This window comes from Aquarana catesbeiana, linkage group LG05 (assembly GCF_042186555.1).
Source record: "Aquarana catesbeiana isolate 2022-GZ linkage group LG05, ASM4218655v1, whole genome shotgun sequence".
NCBI classification, from domain to species: Eukaryota; Metazoa; Chordata; class Amphibia; order Anura; family Ranidae; genus Aquarana; species Aquarana catesbeiana.
The window spans coordinates 227,232,093-227,253,604 of NC_133328.1; the positions used below are offsets into that span (position 1 = coordinate 227,232,093).

Sequence of the window (21,512 nt, forward strand, 5' to 3'; positions counted from 1 at the left end):
TTGTGTGGCCAGAAATCTGGAGGTTTGGTTGACTCAGATTCAGTCACATCTGTCAGCAGGTACCTCCAGAGAGCAAATTTTAAAGTCTTTTCCTCTCCTATTTCAGGCAGTGGGTTTTTTGGCAGATTCTTCCGCTGAGTCGGTAAGAATGTCAGCCAGGACTTTGGCTCTAGTGAACTTGGCCAGGAGAAGCCTTTGGCTTAAGACCTGGTCAGGGGCTCGGCCTCCAAGTTGCGTCTTTGTGGCCTTCCTTTAACTGGCGATCATTTATTTTGCCCAGGTCTACAGGAGGCACTGGAACGCACGGCTGATAAGAAAAAGGCATTTCCAGAGAGTTCAGACAGCCAGAAAATTTTTTTCGTGGCCAAAGCAGGCAACAGAGTCCTAGAGAAAAGGACAGCAGGCCGAAAAAGCATTGGACTAGGCACAAAGGCAGAGGCAAAGGGGGAGTGCTGTTTAACCCCCCTCAACAGCCCGCCAAGCCGCAGTGACTTGTGTTCCCCGGTGGGAGGGAGATTGAGGGCCTTCATCCCACAGTGGGCAGCAGTCACTCTGAGCCCCTTTGTCCTGGACCTAGTGACCAACGGGTACAGGCTGGAGTTTGTTCACCAACCACCAGAACGTTTGGTCACATTTCCTCCACAAGATCGGGAGAAAGCGAGGGCTCTGGGTCTCCAGATCGGAGACTTATTAGATCAAAAAGTACTGATTCCTGTTCCTCGATCGGAGCAGGGCAAGGGATTCTATTCCCATGTATTTGTGGTCAGAAAGCCGGCAGGAAAGTTTCGACTTATCCTGAATCTCCGGACCTTAAACAAGTCCATCAGATACAAGCATTTCCATATGGAGACGGTTTTTACAATCAAAAACCTACTATACCCAAACTGCTTTATGGCCACGTTGGACTTAAGGGATGCTTATCTTCACATCCCTATCCATCCAGCCTTCCAAAAGTTTTTGAGATTGGCAGTGAAGATGGGTATGGGGACCCGACATTTTCAATTTCAGGCCCTCCCCTTCGGTCTTTCCTCAGCCCCACGCATCTTTACGAAGGTGTTGGGGGAAGCGCTGGCTCCACTAAGATTAAAGGCAATAACAGTTATCCCTTACTTGGACGACCTCCTGATAGTGGCAAAATCATACCAAAGGCTGTTGGAGGATCTCCAGGCTGTACAGGACTTCTTACAGTCCCTAGGCTGGCTAATAAACAAAGAAAAATCGTCCTTGATTCCGGTCCAGAAAGTAACTTATCTGGGTTACGATTTTGCTCAGTGAACCAAAGAGTTTTTCTTCCTCAGGAGAAGATTACCAAAGTGTTCCAGACTATGTCAGCATTGCAGACCAACCAGTCGGTCTCTCTGAGACAGGTGTCGAGGGCAGTGGGTCTTATGACCTCATGTTTTCCCACAGTACCATGGGCGAGACTCCGTCAGCGTCCGTTACAAAGGTTTCTTTTAAGAAACTGGGACGGGGAAGTAAGGTCCCTGGAGTCAAGGATCTGGCTTCCCAACAGGATAAAAAGAAGCCTGTGGTGGTGGAGAGCTGGTCAGCACCTAGCAGGAGGTCTCCCATGGTCCTTTCCCATTTCCCGAAGGATTACCATGGATGCGAGTTCCTGGGGATGGGGGGCCCACCTCAGCAATGCAGTAGCACAAGGAGAGTGGTCCCCAGAGGAGGCAAGGGCCTCATCCAATCAAAGAGAGCTGTTTGCAGTCCAGAGAGCCCTCCAGTCTTTTCAGATGGAGATCAGGGGTCACAACCTCCAAATTCTGTCAGACAATATAGCGACAGTCGCGTATATCAACAAGCAGGGAGGCACGAGAAGCCGGAGGCTTCAGTCCATTGCCCAGGAGATCCTTTCATGGGCAGAGGGGAATCTAGCCTCTATTTCTGCTGTACACCTGAAGGGGACAAACAATTGCCTGGCAGATTATCTCAGCCATCACAGGATAGACCGAGACAACTGGTCCCTTCATCCCAAAGTCTTTGCAGACCTCACCAAGAGCTGGGGTTATCCCGTAGCGGATTTGTTCACAAACCGAAAAAAACGCAAGACGGAGATATTCTTTTCCATGAACCCGGCAGACCAAGCCTTGGGGATCGATGCTCTGGCAAACCCGTGGCCTCCAGGCCTATGTTATGCCTTTCCGCCAATCAGACTGATTCCAGAAGTCCTCCGGAAGTTTCGGCTGGAAGAGACAGATCTGATTCTAATTGCCCCGTTTTGGCCCAAGAGGCCATGGTTTTCCCTGCTACAGTCTCTGGTTTCAGAGCCTCCGTGGAGTCTTCCGAAAAGGGAAGACCTATTATTGCAGGGTCCAGTATCACACCCTCAGGTGGTTTCCTTAAACTTGAGGGCCTGGTATCTGAAGAAAAGATACTGAGCGCCCAAGGGTTCTCTGACAAAGTAGTCAGGACTCTCGTTAATTGCAGGAAGCCGGTTACTAGAGCCATATATTCCAAAGTTTGGAAAAGGTTTAACTCATGGTTATCTGAAAATGATAGATTAACTCATGATATTCCGTCTATTTTGGAATTTTTCCAAGAGGGTGTCGACAAAGGTCTTTCTTTTAGTACCTTAAAGGTACAGGCGGCAGCTATTAGTGTGTTCCTCCAGTTTTCTCTCCTGTAAAATCCCACTATAGCCAGATTTTTCAAATCTATCTCTAGGGCCAGACCAGTAGTAGTGAGAAGTTGTCCAACATGGGATCTGTCCCTAGTACTTCAAACTCTGGTAGAATTTCCGTTTGAACCTCTGGAAAGTATGTCAGTTAAGTTACTTACATTAAAAACTGTGTTCCTTATAGCTGTTAACTCAGCTCGTAGGGTTAGTGAGTTGCAGGCCCTATCAGTAAGGGAGCCCTTCCTCACGATTTTTGAGGATCGAGTTGTGTTACGAACCGATCCAGGTTTTTTGCCCAAGGTGGCAAGTACATTCCACCGATCTCAGAACGTTGTATTGCCAACCTTTTGTAGTTCGCCACAGGGCGACTTAGAAAGAAAATTTAGTTTTCTAGATGTAAGAAGGATTCTCTTGGTCTATCTTGAGGTCACGAAGACCTTTAGGAAAACTGATGCCTTGTTTGTCCTCTTTTCTGGAGTTCACAAGGGGAATAGTGCATCTAAAGCCACATTGGCTAGATGGATAAAGCAAGCCATCTTGGAAGCTTACAAAATTAGGGAGGTCCCTACACCTTTTGTTATTGCGCACTCAACTAGAGCCTTGTCTACGTCTTGGGCTGAGAGGGCTGGTGCCTCACCGGAACAGATTTGCAGGGCTGCCACTTGGTCCAGTTACTCGACCTTCATTAAACATTATCGCCTGGATCTCCTATCAGCTCAGGAGCAGGCGTTTGGTCGTAAGGTCCTTCAGGCAGTTGTCCCTCCCTAGACTGGTAAGTTCTGGCTCATCGTCTCATGGGCTGTCCTGGAAGACGCTTGGAGAAAAGCTGAGTTAGACTTACCGGTAACTCCTTTTCTGAGAGTCTTCCAGGACAGCCAGATTCTCACCCGGTATTGTCTGAAGTTATGTGTATTATGCACAAGTTTTGCAGGGTCCTACGGTTCTTGAGCATACTGACATGGGCCTGGAGGACCGCCCTTTTATCTGGTGGGGGTGACGTGTTTCCTGTCCTGGTAGGAGGAGCCCAAGGTCTCATGGGCTGTCCTGGAAGACTCTCAGAAAAGGAGATACCGGTAAGTCTAACTCAGCTTTTTTTTTCTAAAAATAACAAACATGTTACACTTGCTACATGTTACACTTGCCTGCTCTGTGTAATGGTTTTTGCACAGATCAGGCTGGATCCTCCTCCACAGCAAGCCGCTTGCTCCCAAGCAGGCACGCTTCCGACCCACAGTTCTGTGTGTCCATTTAAATACGGTGCTGTGGCTCAGCCTCGCCCCCTCCGTCTCCTGATTGGCTCACTGCCTGTGATTGACAGCAGTGGGAGCCAATGGCTCCTGCCAAAAGCCAATCGGGAGTGCGAGTCCCCAGAGAGGCAAGGCTCTCTCGTGGACATTGCTGGATCTAGAGGGGGCTCAGGTAAGTATCTTGGGGGGGGTCTGGGGAGGCTGCTGCTTAGTTGTTTTTGTTTTTTTTGTTTTTTTTTCACCTTCATGCATAGGTAGTTAAAAGTCTTTACAACCCACTTTAAACAGGTGTCACTTAATCAAACAGTACCTAACACAGGCATAGTATTCATAGACTGTTATAGGCTGGTACCTTCAAAATCTTTTGAAGATTCCCCTATAACCCAATCCCACTCCATAAAACCTTAAACAGTTTTTGCCCATTACTGTAGTCACCATTGAAAGATGTGTATATTGTGGTCATAGCTCTTAATGCCTCTTGTATGAGAATAAATTTGTGTATGCCTACACATCTGTTTCTATGTACAGCTCTATGGTGTGGATCATTATAACACATTCATTTAATCCTTTCTTTCAGAATTTCTTTCCAGAGCAGATGGTTGCTTGGTGTCAACAATCAAATGGTAGCATTCCCCAATCTGATTTATTGCAGGTAATAATTGATGCATCCTGGGTATAAAAGGGGTATTGAACCTAAAAGCAAACATTTTTCTCTTTAGTTCGACTGACACAGTGCTCCATTAATCCTGTCTATAGTGTTCTATCGCTTTCTGTAGGACTAGGCAGAACCAAAATATTGGCTACACTCATGGGCTGTCCATAGCTGGTATATAACCCCCTCTCCCCTATAGGTATTCAGTTTTTCTGTCTAGTCAGGAGTAAAGACCTAGGCTGGGATCTTTTGGTTCTAGCAACTTTTTTCTCCTTCCATGCATCTTTTTGCCTCCCTTTGACGGGCTGGATAATCTAGATCCAGTGGTTCTCCTAGCTACGCGCTAGGTCGGCCGTAACATAGCCTCAATGGATGGAGGCTGGCCCGTGAGTTAAATGTCTCGCAGGGTCACGTACGACTGGCCTCTGGTCCGAGTCGTAGTGGCCCCCTGGCCGACAGCCCCCCCACTTCAATGGGGAGGGGTTCGGCCTGGAGCGACACCCACATCCATGGAGTGGTAAGTACAATCCCCTCTCCTCGTTTGGGTGGGGTGGACGTGGGTACCCTCCAGGGATGGTAGGACCTGCCTGCAGGTTCCTGAATACCTCATGTAAGCTCTGTTTTTTCCCTCCATCCCCCCCTCGGTGGCTGTTCCCTGGTGGGGCTCATGTGGGGTGCAGTACCTGCTGTTGGGTGGTCTCAGTGCAGAGGGTGCAGTTAGAAACTCTTGCGGATATTTCTCCTTGGTTTGGTCTCTGGCAGGTGGCCATGTTTGTGTGGTCCGTGACATCACAAGGGCCATTTTCCCTTGGTCTGACATGACACTGGACACTGGAGACAGGCGGCGGCAATGCCAGGGCTTCCGGGCCCTCTTCCTTCTCCCAGATATAGGGACTGCTAGCACACATGGCAAACTGCTGGGTCTAAACATACAGCCCTTCTCTGGCTGGTAGTGGTGAGTCCTTGGGGGGGGGGGGGGGGGGGGGGCCTGAGTGACCAGCCGACACCTCTGCTGGCTGGAAACCCGAACAAAACCGAAATCTGCTTTTATCGGGTCTCCGATCTAGTAATGCGAAGCGATGTCATGGCACTGCTCCCTGTTGACTTGAGCCTTAAAGGTGCCAAATTTTAAATAAAATTACCATATTCAAAACAACCAAACTAGGTCCTTTGAATGCTTTTAAGTGCAACGGAGTGATGTGGGTTGTAGACCCCCACATTCCTCCATAAAGAGTACCTGTCACTGCTTAACTGTCACAAGGAATGATTACATTCCTTGTGACAGCAATGAAAGTGATCAAAAAGTTTTTTTTTCCTTTAGCGCCCCATCCCCTCCGTGGTCACGCACAGAAGCAAACGCATATGTAAGTTGCACCCGCAAATGTAAACAGTGTTCAAACCACACGTGAGGTATTGCTGCGATTGTTGGAGCAAGAGCAATAATTCTAGATCAAGACCTCCTCTGTAACTCTAAACGGGTAAACTGTAGAAATAAGCCTCGCCTAAGGAGATTAAGCACCGTAGTTTGTCACCATTCCACAAAAGCGCAGTTTTTAAAGCTTGACATGTTGGGTATCTATCTACTCGGCATAACGTCTTTAACATACAAAGATTGGGCTAACTTTACATTTTTGTTTTTAATTCGTTAAAGTGTATTTCTTCCAAAAAAAATGCATTTGAAAAACGGTGTGACATTAAATGCATTTGAAATACAGCATGACATTAAAATATTGCAACAATCTCCATTTTATTCTCTAGAGTCTCTGCTAAAATAAAATATGTAGAGTATTTAGAGGTTCTAAGTAATTTTCTGGCAAAAAATACAGATTTTTTTGTTAGGCTTGGGCATGAAGGGGTTAAGATTTAACAAATCCAAGCTTTGAGCATTTATCAAAACAAGCCATTACCAATAGAAAGCACTGGTTGCAGAGATCTTCCAGCCTGCATATTTGAGTAATCCCATTTGATTCCCAAGAAAGATGAAATGTAGATGCTTGTAGTTGTGCTTATATCATCCAGCCTCTGGCTAGATTGCCTGTGTGTTTCTCAAATCTTCCTCAGCCAGGTGCCTGTGCATTTATTCCTATGCACTTCTGAGTAAGAACCCATACTTGTATTCAGTGCCTCTAACTTTATCTTTACTGATAATTTAGAAAAGAGACCTAATTATGACTGGTCCTGTAATTGTGTTCCATACCTTTTTGTAGACTTTAAGCTGCTTGGGTTAAAAGGGCTGATTCTAATATTGGACTCAATGGTTGTCACCAGCTTTTGTATTTTTTTTTTTTTTTACAGAATTTTTTGAATGCCAACAGTTGTCCGGAAATACAAGGCTTCTTGTATGTTAAAGATGTAGGAAAGAAGTCATGGAAGAAACTGTTCATTTGTCTGAGAAGATCTGGACTTTATTGCTCTACTAAAGGCACCTCAAAGGTATAGCTTTCTTTTCTACTTTTTATTTATTTTTTAATGCAGCACTTATAGGCTTGAAAAGCTGTATTTTGAGGCAATTTAAAATGTAATTTTGTAATAAGCATATACGTCATAATAAACTGCTGCTTTCAGTAAGAATTTTTTGTAAAAAAAAATATTTCTCTAAGGTCCCTCAGCCCACAAACCCCATTTTCTATTCTACCCCAGAACATATTTTATCCTGGTGCATGCAATTTACAACACCATTTGTGTAGTAAATTGTCAAATTCCTCATAAGGGTCCTTTGACTCTATATTCCAGTCATGTTAAAGGTTGGCAGATGTTAAAGTCCGAAACATAAGTTTCAACATTAAAGTGACACTAAACTACATCTTTATAGCCTAATGTTTAGTACAAGGCATGGGCAACCTAGTCATACACCACTGGTTTTTATAGACTCCTATCTTCAGGTGATTAGACAGTCAAGCTTTTGAGAACATGCCCCTTTGGGGTGCCTCTCCTATGACCTTACCCCACTTGCATACGTCCTCAGGTTCCTGATAGCTGTAGGTGATGGACATTTTCTCCATCCCTGAGAGACCACCTTCACTAGTTTTTAATTTTATTTTTTTTTTCTTCTGATTCTTACTCCCCAAAAAATTTGAACTCTACCCAGTAGAAAGTTTGCAAAAAAGTTGGCTAGTTATGTGGTTGACCCCTGCTATCTGTCTTAAACTAAAATCTCACTGTACCTATTGAAGATGCTCTGCCTTTTTAAAGTTTCTGCAAACACAAAATTTGAGACATACTTTCAAAGTACTCTTTAACCAAAAGGGCCCTGCCCTGAAACCAGCTCTTGCTATTTCAGTATGTCAAAATTCAGCTAACTGGACTAGGACAACCAACATAAAAAATCTCTCCTCAAGAGCTCCAATGTCCTCAAAATCCAGAGCACCTCGCTCTTCAGACTTCAGTATCAAAACCTAGATTTAGCCCTTCCTTTCTGCACAAGGCTTGTCTCAGATGCCACCAAGGCCTATCTAAAGCCCTCCTCACAGTGAAGGGATGCCCTCACTCTTAAGAGTGGGGGGACATCTGAAGCAGTTTGCACCTCTGGGTAACAGACTTCCCAGACTTGGTTTCAATTAGAGTTCAACACTCTGCCACCAGTTTCTGCTTCCAGATCAACCAAGAACCGACCAAGTGCAGTACAATTTACAAAGAGACCATGCGCCACCTCTTGTCTGAGTCATTTTACCAGTACCATCACAAGACTGGGATTATACTCAAACATGTTTGTTACCAAAGCCCAACGGAGGTATCTGTCTTATCCTGGACTTGAAATTTCTCAACAAATGCCTTCACATTCCAAAAGTTTTGTATAGAATCTGCAAGGTCTGTAATTGCTTCTCTGAGACCAGGGAAACTCGTGGTATCTGAACATCAAAGATGCTTATCTACATGTTACCATTTACCCACCTCACTCGGTTTCTGTTCTTTGCAGTGGCAGATGACCACTCCAATTTTGTCGCATTGCCTTTTGGTCTGTTCTGTTACCACGGTGTTCACAAAGATATTTGCTTGCCCTTCTCAGAACTCAAGACATCCAGGTGACAGTCTAGCAAGACTACCTCCTGAAGTATCCATCTCCTCACAATTCTTACAAATGTTCAAAAAAGCCTTAGCTGGATACTCAACTTGTAGTGAGATTGAGCTTGAGTTCTGGGCCTAAAGGTGGCCTCTTTTGAGGCAGTACCGTTTGCTCAATTCAGTTCAAGAATTCTCCAACTAAACCTTGTCCGCATGCAAAAAAGCAGGTCCTTACCCATGCTTCTATCCTCCCAAAGTCCTCGTGGATCACCACTTCAATAACAGTTAGAAAATCTTTCCTTCCCTACAGTTGTAAAGTTCTTGCCAACACAAGTCTGTCAGGCTGGGAATAAGTCATCCAATCCTTGACAGTTCATTGCTTGCGTATGTGTATGAATAAGTTGCCCGTGTCTTGTACTGGATGATTAAGATCAAAGGAATTTTGACTTGCCTGTAAATTCTGTATCTGTAAATTCTGTAAGGAAATGGGACACCCTCCCTAAACGCTCTACGCTGCATGGCTTGCTACAAAACTGAGGACTTGCAGAGTGGGGTAAGTTTTTATAGGGGAGGGGGTTCTAAGCTTTAGTGTCCAATCACCTGAAGGTACAAGCCTATAACCTATGGTGTATGAATTAGTTGCCCATGTCCTGTCCTCTATGCAGGACAGTCTTTAATATTGATAGGACCCTGGGCAAACACTTTTTTTTTTTTTTTGGCCGTCAATATGCAATTTTGCTCCCCACCTTCTGAGACATACAATAAATAGCATCTAGACTCAAAATGTGTTAACTGCAGCAGATCAGGCAGCGATTACAATTGATTGGTGGAGGTTACAGCACACATGGCTCACTGATTAGTTGCTAGAGGCTACCGCACATTACCGCTCACTCATTGGTTTTCTGAGCTGTGGGGAGGATGGGGATAATGAGGGTCAGTGCTTGGGAGGATGGGGGATAATGAGGGTCAGTGCTTGGGAGGATGGGGGATAATGAGGGTCAGTGCTTGGGAGGATGGGGGATAATGAGGGTCAGTGCTTGGGAGGATGGGGGATAATGAGGGTCAGTGCTTGGGAGGATGGGGGATAATGAGGGTCAGTGCTTGGGAGGATGGGGGATAATGAGGGTCAGTGCTTGGGAGGATGGGGGATAATGAGGGTCAGTGTAGAACCCCCCTCCTTGCATCGGGGGTCACCAGAGAGCCCCCCCAAAATAAATCTGAGCTTTTCCTGGAGTTCACTGAGCTGGCACTGGCAGCAGCCAGGTCTGGAGGGAGAAACCCCATGCTCCGTTAACAGAGGGGTGGAAGGACAGTTAGTCGGGCATTCCCGTGCTCCTCCATTGAACATGGGGGGGGGGGGGGGTTGCAGAGCCGAGTAATCTTGTCCTAGCAACCAACCACCACTGACAGCTGCAGGGGGGAGCCGGGTGGCAGCAGCCAGGGCTGCAGGAGAAAGTTTCACTCCGCTGAATACGGGGGCGGAGTCTGAGTCAGATTAGCCACGGGGTTTGTTGCTAGACTCCGGGTGGTCCTAGCAACTAACCCATTGTCTGCAGGAACCAGGAGGTGGGATTGCAGCGGTGTCACACTGGCAAGCAGAATGTCAGATCTATGGCAACACTGGAGTGGGCTCAAGGGGCTGTTGCTTCGGGCCCCACAATAACTGGGCCCTGGGCAGCTGCCCCTTTTTTCCAGCGTTAAAGTCGGCCCTGACTCTATGGAGTTTGCAGGCAAGTCAAAATTCCCCTCTTTTCAAAAATAATCCATATACAGTTTTGCTCATAAGTCTACATACCCTGGCAGAATTGATTTCTTGGCCATTTTTCAGAGAATATGAATGATAACACAAAAACCTTTCTTTCATTCATGGTTAGTGTTTGGCTGAAGCCATTTATCATCAATCAATTGTGTTTAACCTTCTTTTTTTAAATCATCACAACTACCCAAATGACCTTCATCGAAAGTTTACATACCCCAGTTCTTAATACCAAGTATTGCCCCCTTTAACATCAATGATAGCTTGAAGTCTTTTGTGGTATTTGTGAATGAGGCTCGTTATCTTCTCAGATGGTAAAGCTGCCCAATCCTCTTGGCAAAAAGCCTCCAGTTCCTGTAAATTCTTGGGCTGTCTTGCATGAACTGCACGTTTGAGATCTCCCCAGAGTGGCTCAATGATATTGAGTTTAGGAGACTGAGACTCCAGAAACTCCAATTTATTCTGCTGTAGCCAATGACAGGTCGACTTGGCCTTGTGTTTTGGCACAAAGAATGTTGCATAGGGGCTTGGTGAGCCCTATTAAAGGGTCTCCCTTCTGAGGTGTTTTAACTACAACCAAGTACTCTTTTGTTTGTGGCATTGAATGGCTTCCAAAAAGAGGAGTGGGACTAACACCATAGGGAAGGGCACACCTATATTAGTAGTTCCTGATGAACCTAGTTGTATCCCTAGTGCTGTATCCCCTGAAAGACCAGAGGCCCCGGGCAATCTGAGCTGCTGCGCCTATCTGGTATTGTGCCTACAGTCAACGCTGCTGCTTCACCCTTTCACTAAGAATGAACTGTCCTCAGCCCTAGCTGGGTTAGAGCACAGGATTGCCGGCATGATTGCCTCCATCCCGCAGTGAGGCAGGAACCGTGACAGATCAGCCTCCCCGGAGTCTCCTAGTCTGGAGCAGTAATGGGTTGTGGATAGGGAAGAGCTTAAAGCTCAGGATTCGGTGGCGTGCCCAGCAGATGAGTCTGCTTCTGTGCAGTCTGGACAAGAAGATATCCAGTCGATGTCTGCCTCTCAGTTGTAGAGGCTTTTGATCCTGATTCTGACCAAAATGGTTTGTTGTGACTTTAAGTTGCCTCTTGCAGGTGACTGAGCCCCCCTGGACCTCTTTGGGATCTCTGAGACCTTTTCAGGTTGCGCAGACTTTCCCGCTACACCCCCTGTTGGAACAGGCGGTGTATGCTGATTGGGAACATCCTGACATGACTTTTTTGCCCCCTAAAAGTTTTTTCCCTTTTTATAACCCATGGATGAAAAGTTTGTTAAAAAATTGAGTATGCCAGTCGTAGATGCAGCAGTCTCTTCCTTAAACAAGAACTTAACTTGTCCGGTAGATAACGCACATGGCTTGAAAGACCCTGTTGACAAGAAATTGGAGTTATTATTAAAGGCTTCCTTTTCTTTGGCCAGTTCAGCTATTCAGCCAGCTGTTGCAGTAATTGGTATTTGCCAGTCTGTAAAGAATCAAGTCAAATGGCTGGATAGGCTTAATCAGGAGGATGATCTGCCTGAGAGACTGATATTCCTTGAGTGCTGTGTTTAACTGTTGATGCTTTAAAGGATTAAAACAGCAGGTTTCTTGTCTGGCTCTTGTCTGTAAATATGCGCAGACTTTTATGGCTCAAGAACTGGTCAGCCGAGCTTCCTTGTAAAGTTATTGGCAGGTTTCCTGTTTCATGGGGAACATTTTATTTGGTGATCACATGGACAAATATAACCAAAAGATTTCCGGAGGGAAGCGTTCTTTACTTCCTGTGAAGAAAAGCACACAACGTCATCCGTTTAAAAACTTGGACTGCTTCCTCAAATGTGTCAGCGTCAGGGCGGTTCTGCCACCAACAGGGTGCCAGGGGCAAGACCAGGGCCAGAAAATTCTTCTAAACCCAGCACCAAGCCCTCCTTTTGAGGGGACGCCCCCACTCCATCGGGTGGGGGGGGGGGGGGGGGGCTGCTGCACTTTGCGGACATTTTGGAAAATAATTCAGGATGAGAGGGTCACCTCAATTATATCTCTCGGTTACGAGCTGGAGTTACGGGGGGTTCCCCCTCCAGGTTTCTAAGATCCAGTGTTCCCTCGGATCCTCCAAAAAGAAACTTATTGCTTCAGGCACATCTAGTGCATCAAGGAGTGATTGTAGAGGTTCCTGTATTCAAAAGGGGCACAGGATTTTACTCAAACCTGTTTACGGTTCAGAAACCAAACTGGGACACAAGGCCCATTTTGGACCCAAGGTCCCTGAACAAGCATCTATTGATACAGTCCTTTTGGATGTAGTCTGTCCGCTCAGTAGTAACCTCACTCCAGAGGAGACTTTTTAGCCTCCATCGATATAAAGGATGCGTATTTATATGTACCTTTTCAGCCTCATCGGCGGTTCCTGCGTTTGAGGTAGAGGAACGTCCCTTTCGAACGTTTGTGGCTCTACCCTTTGGGCTTGCTCCAGCTCCCTGGGTGTTCACAAAGGTCCTAACACCAGTACTGGGTCTTTTAAGGGCCCAAGGGATCCTGGTGCTTGGGTATCTGGACAACCTTCTGCTCAGATAACGCAGTACAGGCTCTAGAACAGAGCATAATATGCACAGTGCGGTATTTGATAAGCTTAGGCTGGATCATAAATACTGAAAAGTCAGACTTTGAGCTGGTCTCAAGGCTAAGATATTTGCATCTGATTCTAAGCACTGTCCAAGCAAGAGTATTTTTGTCATGCGTAAGGATCTGTGCCCTGAAGGATCAGGTGCGTCGGATAATGGGGCACCAGACAACCCGCCATTTGGCTTTGAGTCTTCTAGGGAGGATGGTATCCTCCTTCGAGGCAGTGCCCTATGCGCAGTTCCATTCCAGGCCTTTAAAACAAGATATCTTTGCTTGGAACAGTGGAAGAAAAGCTCTGGATTATCCAATGTGCTTATCTCCTCAGGCATGCTTAAGCCTAAACTGGTGGTTGCAGGATCAGAACCTGCAAAAGGGAAAATTCATTCTTTCTGTAACTTGGAGAGTACGGACTACAGATGCCAGTCTCTCAGGCTGGGAAGCAACCCTAGATGGCCTAACCGCTTAGGGGAAATGGTCAGGGACAGCAGGCCCTGCCCATCAACGTCCTAGAATTATGGGCAGTACGTCTGGCCCTGTGGTCCTGGACGGCGGAGCTTCAGGACTGCCCCATCAGGGTTCAGTCCGACAATGCCATGGCAGTGGCCAATATAAACCACCAAGGCAGTACCAGGAGTCGTTCAGCTCTGAAGGAGGTGAACTACATACTAGCCTGGGCAGAGGGACATGTGCCAATGATATCGGCAGTCCGGATCCCAGGAGTCGAGAACTGGAAGGCAGATTATCTCAGCCACCAACAGATCTGCCTGGGGGAATGGCCCCTACACCTAGAAGTGTTCCAAGAACTTTTCCAACGTTGGGGATGGCCAGAGGTTGACCTACTGCCATCCAGGTTCAACAAGCTACAGAAATTTGTGTCTCGAACAAGAGATCCTCTGGCAATTGGAGCAGATGCTCTGATAGTTCTATGGAACCAGTACTCCCTGGTTTATGCTATCCCTCGCCTTCCACATTTGTTGCACAGGATTCAGAGAGGGGGTTCCAGTCATTCTGGTGACACCAGCCTGATCCAGAAGGCCCTGGTTCCCGGAGATCGATGATAGACGGGCCATGGACGCTTCCACATCGCCCCGATCTACAGTCTCAAGGTCCTATATTCCACCCCAATTTGACGGCATGGCTATTGAAGCCAGGGTGTTAAAGGACCGTGGCTTCTTGGGACCAGTGGCGTCTACTCTAGTGAATGCTAGAAAAGCTGTCACTAGGAAGATTTATAATGAGGTCTTGAAGACTTGTATTGCTTGGTGTGAAGCCAGAAGATGGCATCCTTGGAAATATGTGATTGGGAGAATTCTCTTTTCTACAATCAGCTGTGGAAATAAAGTTGGCTTTGAGTACAAACAGAGGTCAGGTTTTGGCTCTATCAGTATAATTCCAAAGGCCTTTAGCCTCCCATTCACTGATCTGAACCTTTATGCAAGGGGCAACTCACTTGCTTCCCCCCATTTGGTCACCTATGTGTCCTTGGGACTTGAACTTGGTGCTGTCTATGTTACAGAAACAACCATTTGAACCTGCATAAAAATTATTGCTGCGCTGAAAAGTTCAAAAATGAAATTGAAGAGTGGGAGGAATCCAATCACCAAATATATTGTGCAGATGTAGAAAAAGTCACTCGTCACCACGTGGTAATGTAGTCTGCTTACCAGAAGGTGTTAAGGATTAGGCATAGATGATAAATTCTCAATAGCATCCACCAAATCCAGCCCACTGGAACCCCTCATCAGACCACAACATCCGTGGGATTTCCTTCACATATAAACATCTCCCAATGGTCACTTCAGAATTAGGCAATCAGGCATGTAGTCATCATGCAGCCGAGGATTCGGCCCGCAGTGTACTGCGGCCTGCCGTATAAGTTCTGATGGCTATTGTTTGGCAGAGTGCCTCCCTCCCCTCAAGGCTATTGTTGTGGGACATCCCAGCAGGTAATGAATATTAGTCTGTGTCCCATGATGTATGAAAATAAAAATTAGATTTTTATGTCATACTTGCCTGTAAAATCCTTTTCTTTGTGTACATCATGGGACAGAGAGCCCTCCCCTCTTTTTTGAGGATTTAGTGCTTGCTACAAAACTAAAGTACTTCCTGTATGGGGGGTTATGTAGGAGATCGCTTCCTGTCTGAAGACCAGTATCTATTCACCTAATTGAATATAACCCAGCAGGTAATAAATGCCTGACTGTGTTCCATGATGTACCTAATGAGAATTTTTTACAGGTAAGTATGACATAAAAATTAGATATATCTATATCACATTTTTTTTTTTTTTTTTAAATTGCTAAGTGTTTCCAACTGGAAAAGACTTAAGTTGGAATTCAAGTTTAACGTCAACTATTCTTAAACTTTCCCTCCCCCTACCTCTTCTGCCTACCCTATGTAAAAAAATTGTATACTCAGTCCAGTTGTGATTCAGCAATCCCTGGCTCCCCTGAGTCATGAAATGCTCAACAATGGCTTGGAATTACAGGAGCCATGGCCAGTCATTATTGGTGCTTCCTCCTTTCCCCTGCAGCTGACACAGCATCACGTGACTGGACCAGAGCAGACCAAAAAGTTTAAGAATGGTTGGTGTTGGGCTTGAACTTCATCTTGTGCAATGTTAATCTTCCTCATCTCTGGAAAGTTTCAGCCTGATGCTTTCTGAGTTCATGCTGTGTTTAACTGCACTTGAATAAGGTAGACTAATGCCAGCAACCTCCCACTCTTGGCCAGCAAGCTGTTGGGTCCATATGAAAATATTCAAGCAAGCACTTGCAGTATTTAGTATAGGGCTTCCTGGCTGTCAGTCTGTTTTCAAGGAGAAGACGACTTTATCTTGGAAACAAGTGAACAAAGCCAGGTTTTTGTCCTAAGGTAGAGAGGAAAGTTGGAATTCCCTACAAAAACAGTGGGATGCTCTTCTAGTTTGTAGTGGTGTTAATGAACAAAAGTTAAGCTCTCGTCATACCTTGGAAATATCAATGAGCAGCATTATCTCATGTTTCAGTGGAGACTTCTTTTTTTTTTTTTTTTTTTTGCAGGAACCAAGACATTTACAGGGAATATCAGACTTAGAAGATAGCAATATTTATTCACTGATATCCTGTAAGAAGCTGTATAACTCGCCAACAGATTTTGGATTCGGTGTCAAGGTAAAACACATTTATTCAGAGCCTAGATAATTTTAAAGTGGCCTAGAAAGCAACATATTTTTTGTAGATTAGACCTAATTTTAAATTCAGTGTGCCATGTTTATAAAAGGTAGCTACAGTGCCTTGCAAAAGTATTCACCCCCTTGGCATTTTTCGTGTTTTGTTGCCTCAACCTGGAATTAACATGGATTGTTTGAGGATTTGCATCAACTTACAGAACATGCCCACAACATTGAAGATGGTGGGGTGTTTTTTTTTTTTTTTTTTTTTTGTGAAGCAAACAACAAATAGGACAAGATAACAGTCAATGTGCATAACTATTCACCCCCCTAAAGTCAATACTGACACCTTTTGCAGCTATCACAGCTCCATGTCGCTTTGGATAAGTCTCTATGAGCTTGCCACTGGGATTTGTGCCCATTCCTCCTTGCAAAACTGCTCCAGCTCCTTCAAGTTGGATGGTTTGCGCTTGTGAACAGCAATCTTTAAGTCTGACCACAGATTTTCTATTGGATTGAGGTCTGGGCTTTGACTAGGCCATTCCAACACATTTACATGTTTCCCCTTAAACCACTCAAGTGTTGCTTTAGCAGTGTGTTTGGGGTCATTGTCCTGCTGGAAGGTGAACCTCTGTCCTAGCCTCAAATCAGAGTGGTACAGGTTTTGCTCAAGAATATCCCTGTATTTAGCACCATCCATCTTTCCCTCAACTCTGACCGGTTTCCCAGTCCCGACTGCTGAAAAACATCCCCACAGCATGATGCTGCCACCACCATGTTTCACTGTGGGAATGGTGTTCTTTGGATGATGAGATGTGTTGGACTTTGCGACAGACATGGCATTTTCTTTTGATGGCCAAAAAGTTCTATTTTAGTCTCATCAGACCAGAGCACCTTCCTCCATACATTTTGGGAGTCTCCCACATGCATTTTCGCAAACTCAAAACGTGCCATTTTGTTTGCTGAAAGTAATGGCTTTCTTCTGGCCATTCTGCCATAAAGCCGAACTCTATGGAGCATATTGCTTATTGTCGTCCTATGTACAGATACTCCAGTCTTTGCTGTGGAACTCTGCAGCTCCTCCAGGGTTACCTTATGTCTCTGTGTTGCCTCTCTGATGAATGCCCTCTTTTCCCAGTCTGAGTTTTGGTGTGCGGCCACCTCTTGGCAGGTTTGCTGTTGTGCCATGTTCTTTCCATTTGGTTATAATGGATTTGATGGTGCTCCTAGGGATATTGGATATTTTTTTTATAACCTAACCCTGTCTCAACACTGTCCCTTGTTTGGAGAGTTTGTTGGTCTTCATAGTAGTGTTTGGTTAGTGGTGCCTCTTGCTTAGGTGTTGCAGCCTCTGGGGCCTTTCAAAAAGGTGTGTATGTAATGACAGATCATGTGACACTTAGATTGCACACAAGTGGACATGATTTCACTAATTATGTGACTTCTGAAGGTAATTGGTTGCACCAGAGCTTTTTATGGGCTTCATAACAAAGGGGGCGAATACATACGCACAATTTTCAGTTTTTCTTTTTCTTTTTTTTTTTTTTTTTTTTGTTCTGAAAAATAGTTTTAGGTATATATTTTTCTAATTTTACTTCACCAACTTAGACTATTGTGTTCTGATCCATCACATATAATTCTGTTTAAAAAAAACATTGAACTAAAGGCTGTAATGTAACAAAATAGGTAAAAAGCCAAGGGGGGTGGATACTTTTGCAAGGCACTGTAAGTAATTGGAAGTATACAAGAATGTCCACTACATTAGCATTGCAAAGGCTTTGCATAGGACAACTTGGATACGTTTCTGCTCCAGGTACAAAGTACTCTTAAGAAAATGAGTTGATGTGCAGCTTTCATGTGAGCTGCTGAGTTATTTATAGTTCTTAACTAAAGGCATATTCTTATTCAGTTAACTCCACAGCCATGCATATAACATGGAAAGCTGAATAAAGCTTTGGACCTATTCTGGAGATCCATGATGTGCTGCTGACATTCTCTTGCTCTGACGTAGGGATCAACAAACTACGGCCCCCCAGCTGTTGCGGAACTACACATCCCATGAGGCATTGTAACTGACATTCAAAGACATGACTAGCATGATGGGAATTGTAGTGCCTGAACTGGAGGGCCATAGTTTGAAGACCCCTGCTCTGAATATTCATGATTCCAGCCGGTGGTTGCTTCATCACCCACTTGTATGCATGGCCATTTCTGCAGGAACGTGTGCATTAGGAATAGTGCATTGGATACACTTAAGAAATTTGCACCTGAATCGGTGAATGAACTGGACTTAATTTAATTGTAGCATACTATAGCTGCTCATCTCCTGCAGGCTTTGCCGCCACTTTCACACCAGCCACCACTGTCATTAATGAGGAAGGGTTTCCTAGTAGTGCCAACAGTGGAGTGTACCCATGGAATGTGTGTTGGACTAGTCATTTGTAGCCTTCACAGAGGGTGTATGTGACCGGGTGACAACTCAGATTGATGAGCAGGGACAGAATGTTATAACCAAAAAGCAATCTGCACAGTCAAAATTTATAACCAATAATTGAACACAAGTTGCTGTTAAAACACCATTGAGTGATTTCGCCACACACCTAAATGTATACAATAAACAAACTTAACTCGACCTTAAAAAGGCCAGCATAACATCCATATAAAATCGTGCTTCCAGCCACCAGTGTTTATTGAATTGAGATACCATGGGATTACCGATGAAGCCGGTCATTTGGGCGTAACAGATAAAGGGGGCGAAGCCACACCAGTGACGTCACATTATGGCCATATTTGTGTTGGGAGAGTCTAGGAGTGGATGGTGACCTATATATTTTATCCATGAGCATTTCGTAGCCCTTGGTGTGCTTTTTTTTTTTTTTTTTTTTTTTTTTTTTTATGCGAGTATACTTTTAGTCTTGAGCCTTATTAAATTTTATACACGGAAAATATTTAGTCCCAATTTCGTTTTGCATGGTATACTGCTTTACTTTGCATCAGGTAAAGTATATGTGTTCAGGAGATTGAGCTGCATATCAGTCATCTTGATGTTTTATGTTGAGATAATTTAAAGGATAGCAGTAGGGCTGGTAAGTACGGTGCTTTTAATACATTAAATCTGTGATTTGTTATATTCCAAAGGGGTGCTACTCCTATTACTAGACCCTAGCTGTGTCTGCAAACGGCAGGCAAGTGGTTGGTGTCTGCCTGGAGCTGGCTTATACTAAATACAGCCAGAGGCAGACTTCCTCCACTTGTCAAAAGCTTGTGGGCACAGTCAGGTTCATTCATAGGAGTAGCAGGATCAGAAACTGCTAAATACAGAGCACAGAATGCACCATGTACTCGTACTATTATGGGATTTAAATGGTATTGTTTTAATGCTCTGGTAGCGGTGCACTTCTGCTAATCCTGTGCTTGACATTTGGTTACATACAGCTGAACATATAGCTATCCTTTTTTTAAATTACTTCATTGGGCAGCACAGTGGTGTAGTGGTTAGCACTTTCACCTAGTAGCAAAAGGTCGCTGGTTCGAATCCTGACAAAGACACATCTGCCTGGAGTTTGCATGTTCTCCCTGTGCAGGTTTCCTCCCACACTCCAAAGACATGCTGATGGGTTAATCGGATCCTGTCTAAATTGGGCCTAGTATGTTTAAATGTGTTAGGGACCTTAGGTTGTAAGCTCCTTGAGGGCAGGGACTGATGTGAATGCAAAATGTATATGTAAAGCGCTGCGTAAAATTGACGGCGCTATATAAGTACCTGAAATAAATAAAATAAATTAAAAGTGCAGTATTTGCTAGTAACCAAGGAAGTGTCTAGTTGCAGGGCTCCTCTCTGGTGCCTTTCCAAATTAGAAATCAGTAGCTGAGGTCAGTTCTAGCAAATTACATATTTTGCTATCCTCAGTGCCTGCGCTTTAGCTGTGAATTTAGATGCCACTTGATGCATTGCAGTGCCTCACAAGCAGTGGGTAAAAACTCTGCACAATCATGTGGTTTCTTCCCTTGTTGTACATAAAGATGGTGCATGTGTAGTGTGTGTGGGTTTTTTTTTTTTTTTTGTCTGCTGTACTGTCAATCATGATCACTTATCATTGTGGTCTGAATTCTGTGTAATTTTATTCTACTTGTGATGAAATCTTAACTTTTGTAATATTTTCTCAATTTACAAATATCACAGTGGCACAAGGGGGAGGGGGGAGTAGGCCATCTGAATAAAACCTATGCAAGACTAGTTATAAAATAGGCAGTGATTAAAGTCTCTCTCTATTACTACTTTATATATGGGGAGTAATTGGGAACAAACCTCTTGGAGGGGATATAAGAGTGACTAGCATGAGGTTGTACAAGTTAAGCGCTTGTTCAAATAGTGCCTTGACATTTTTTAATGTAGCCCAACAGAGTCCGAACTGACATTAAAGACCTGCGATTTCTGTGTGCAGAAGACGAACAAAGTAGGACATGTTGGATGACTGCATTCAGACTTTTGAAGGTAAAATTTCATGAGAAATACCATGGAAAAGCAGGTAATAGTGTTGGTAGATCAATAACTTGGTAAAGTGTTGGTTTAGGCATGTCTTTTTGTTCTGACAGTTTTTCCAATTTATACACCATAAGTTTCCTGACCATTTTACTTAGACTCCAGCTTAGTCAAGGCTGTGATTGGATAAAGGACAAACTGTAGCGCACTGATCATCTCTGCCCTTTTCTTGTTGGGACTTCAAACTACTCCATCTTCTAGTTTGAATAGTGATGTACAGGAGATTGCAGGAAGCTAGTACAAAGACAGCTTAATGTGCAATTAAACAAAATTCAAGTATTTGTACAACTGAAATGGGAAGCTTATATCTGCCTAAATGCTGCAAGGTACAACTACAGAATTTAAGGATTTGAACTGTTCTAAATGTCAGTAGGCAGGTACCAGTATTGTCATGAGGAAAGATTTAAGCAACAGATGACAATGGCCTCCCTAAAAACAAAAACGGAATATAGATTGATTTAAAAGCCTGGCAGGTGCGGATTCTGCTAGTACTCTGAATAACCGTGTACAGTTAATGAGGACATGTAGCACAATCTTGCCTGTTGACCCCCTAATCTCTTGCACTGCTGCGGAGGCTTTAAAAGTATTTATGCTGGGTTTGTGTGTAAATCTTTGTTTCACAATTCCCTAATCTAACAGTCCTCCTATACCATAGTAACGGTTTTTAGTAAGCATAGCTGAGGATGGTTGGTTAAATACGCCTAGTTTATTGACTTAAACCAAGACAATTATGCTAACTCTTGCATTTCTGAGGAATTGTCAATGCAGTTTTCTGGTGTGTAAGATACTTTCAGTTTTGGGTGATTAGTAAATGACAGTAGGGGGGCTGTGTATAAATTGTGTATCTACTGTAGACTGAGGAGAAAAAAGTATTTGATCCCCTGATGATTTTGTAAGTTTGCCCACTGACAAAATTGATCAGTCTCT

At 44.4% G+C, this 21,512-nt stretch overlaps 1 protein-coding gene across 3 annotated transcripts in view; it reads left to right on the forward strand.

Annotated features, from left to right (window-relative positions):
• Positions 1 to 21,512, forward strand: part of GRB10 (growth factor receptor bound protein 10) — a 329,633-nt gene that overhangs the window by 262,634 nt on the left and 45,487 nt on the right. For all 3 annotated transcript variants that reach the window (XM_073630598.1, XM_073630599.1, XM_073630600.1), the window contains 4 exons: positions 4,448 to 4,522; positions 6,818 to 6,955; positions 15,933 to 16,043; positions 20,439 to 20,537. In XM_073630598.1, the coding sequence (XP_073486699.1) occupies positions 4,448 to 4,522; positions 6,818 to 6,955; positions 15,933 to 16,043; positions 20,439 to 20,537 (423 nt within the window). The remainder of the gene's footprint in view (positions 1 to 4,447; positions 4,523 to 6,817; positions 6,956 to 15,932; positions 16,044 to 20,438; positions 20,538 to 21,512) is intronic.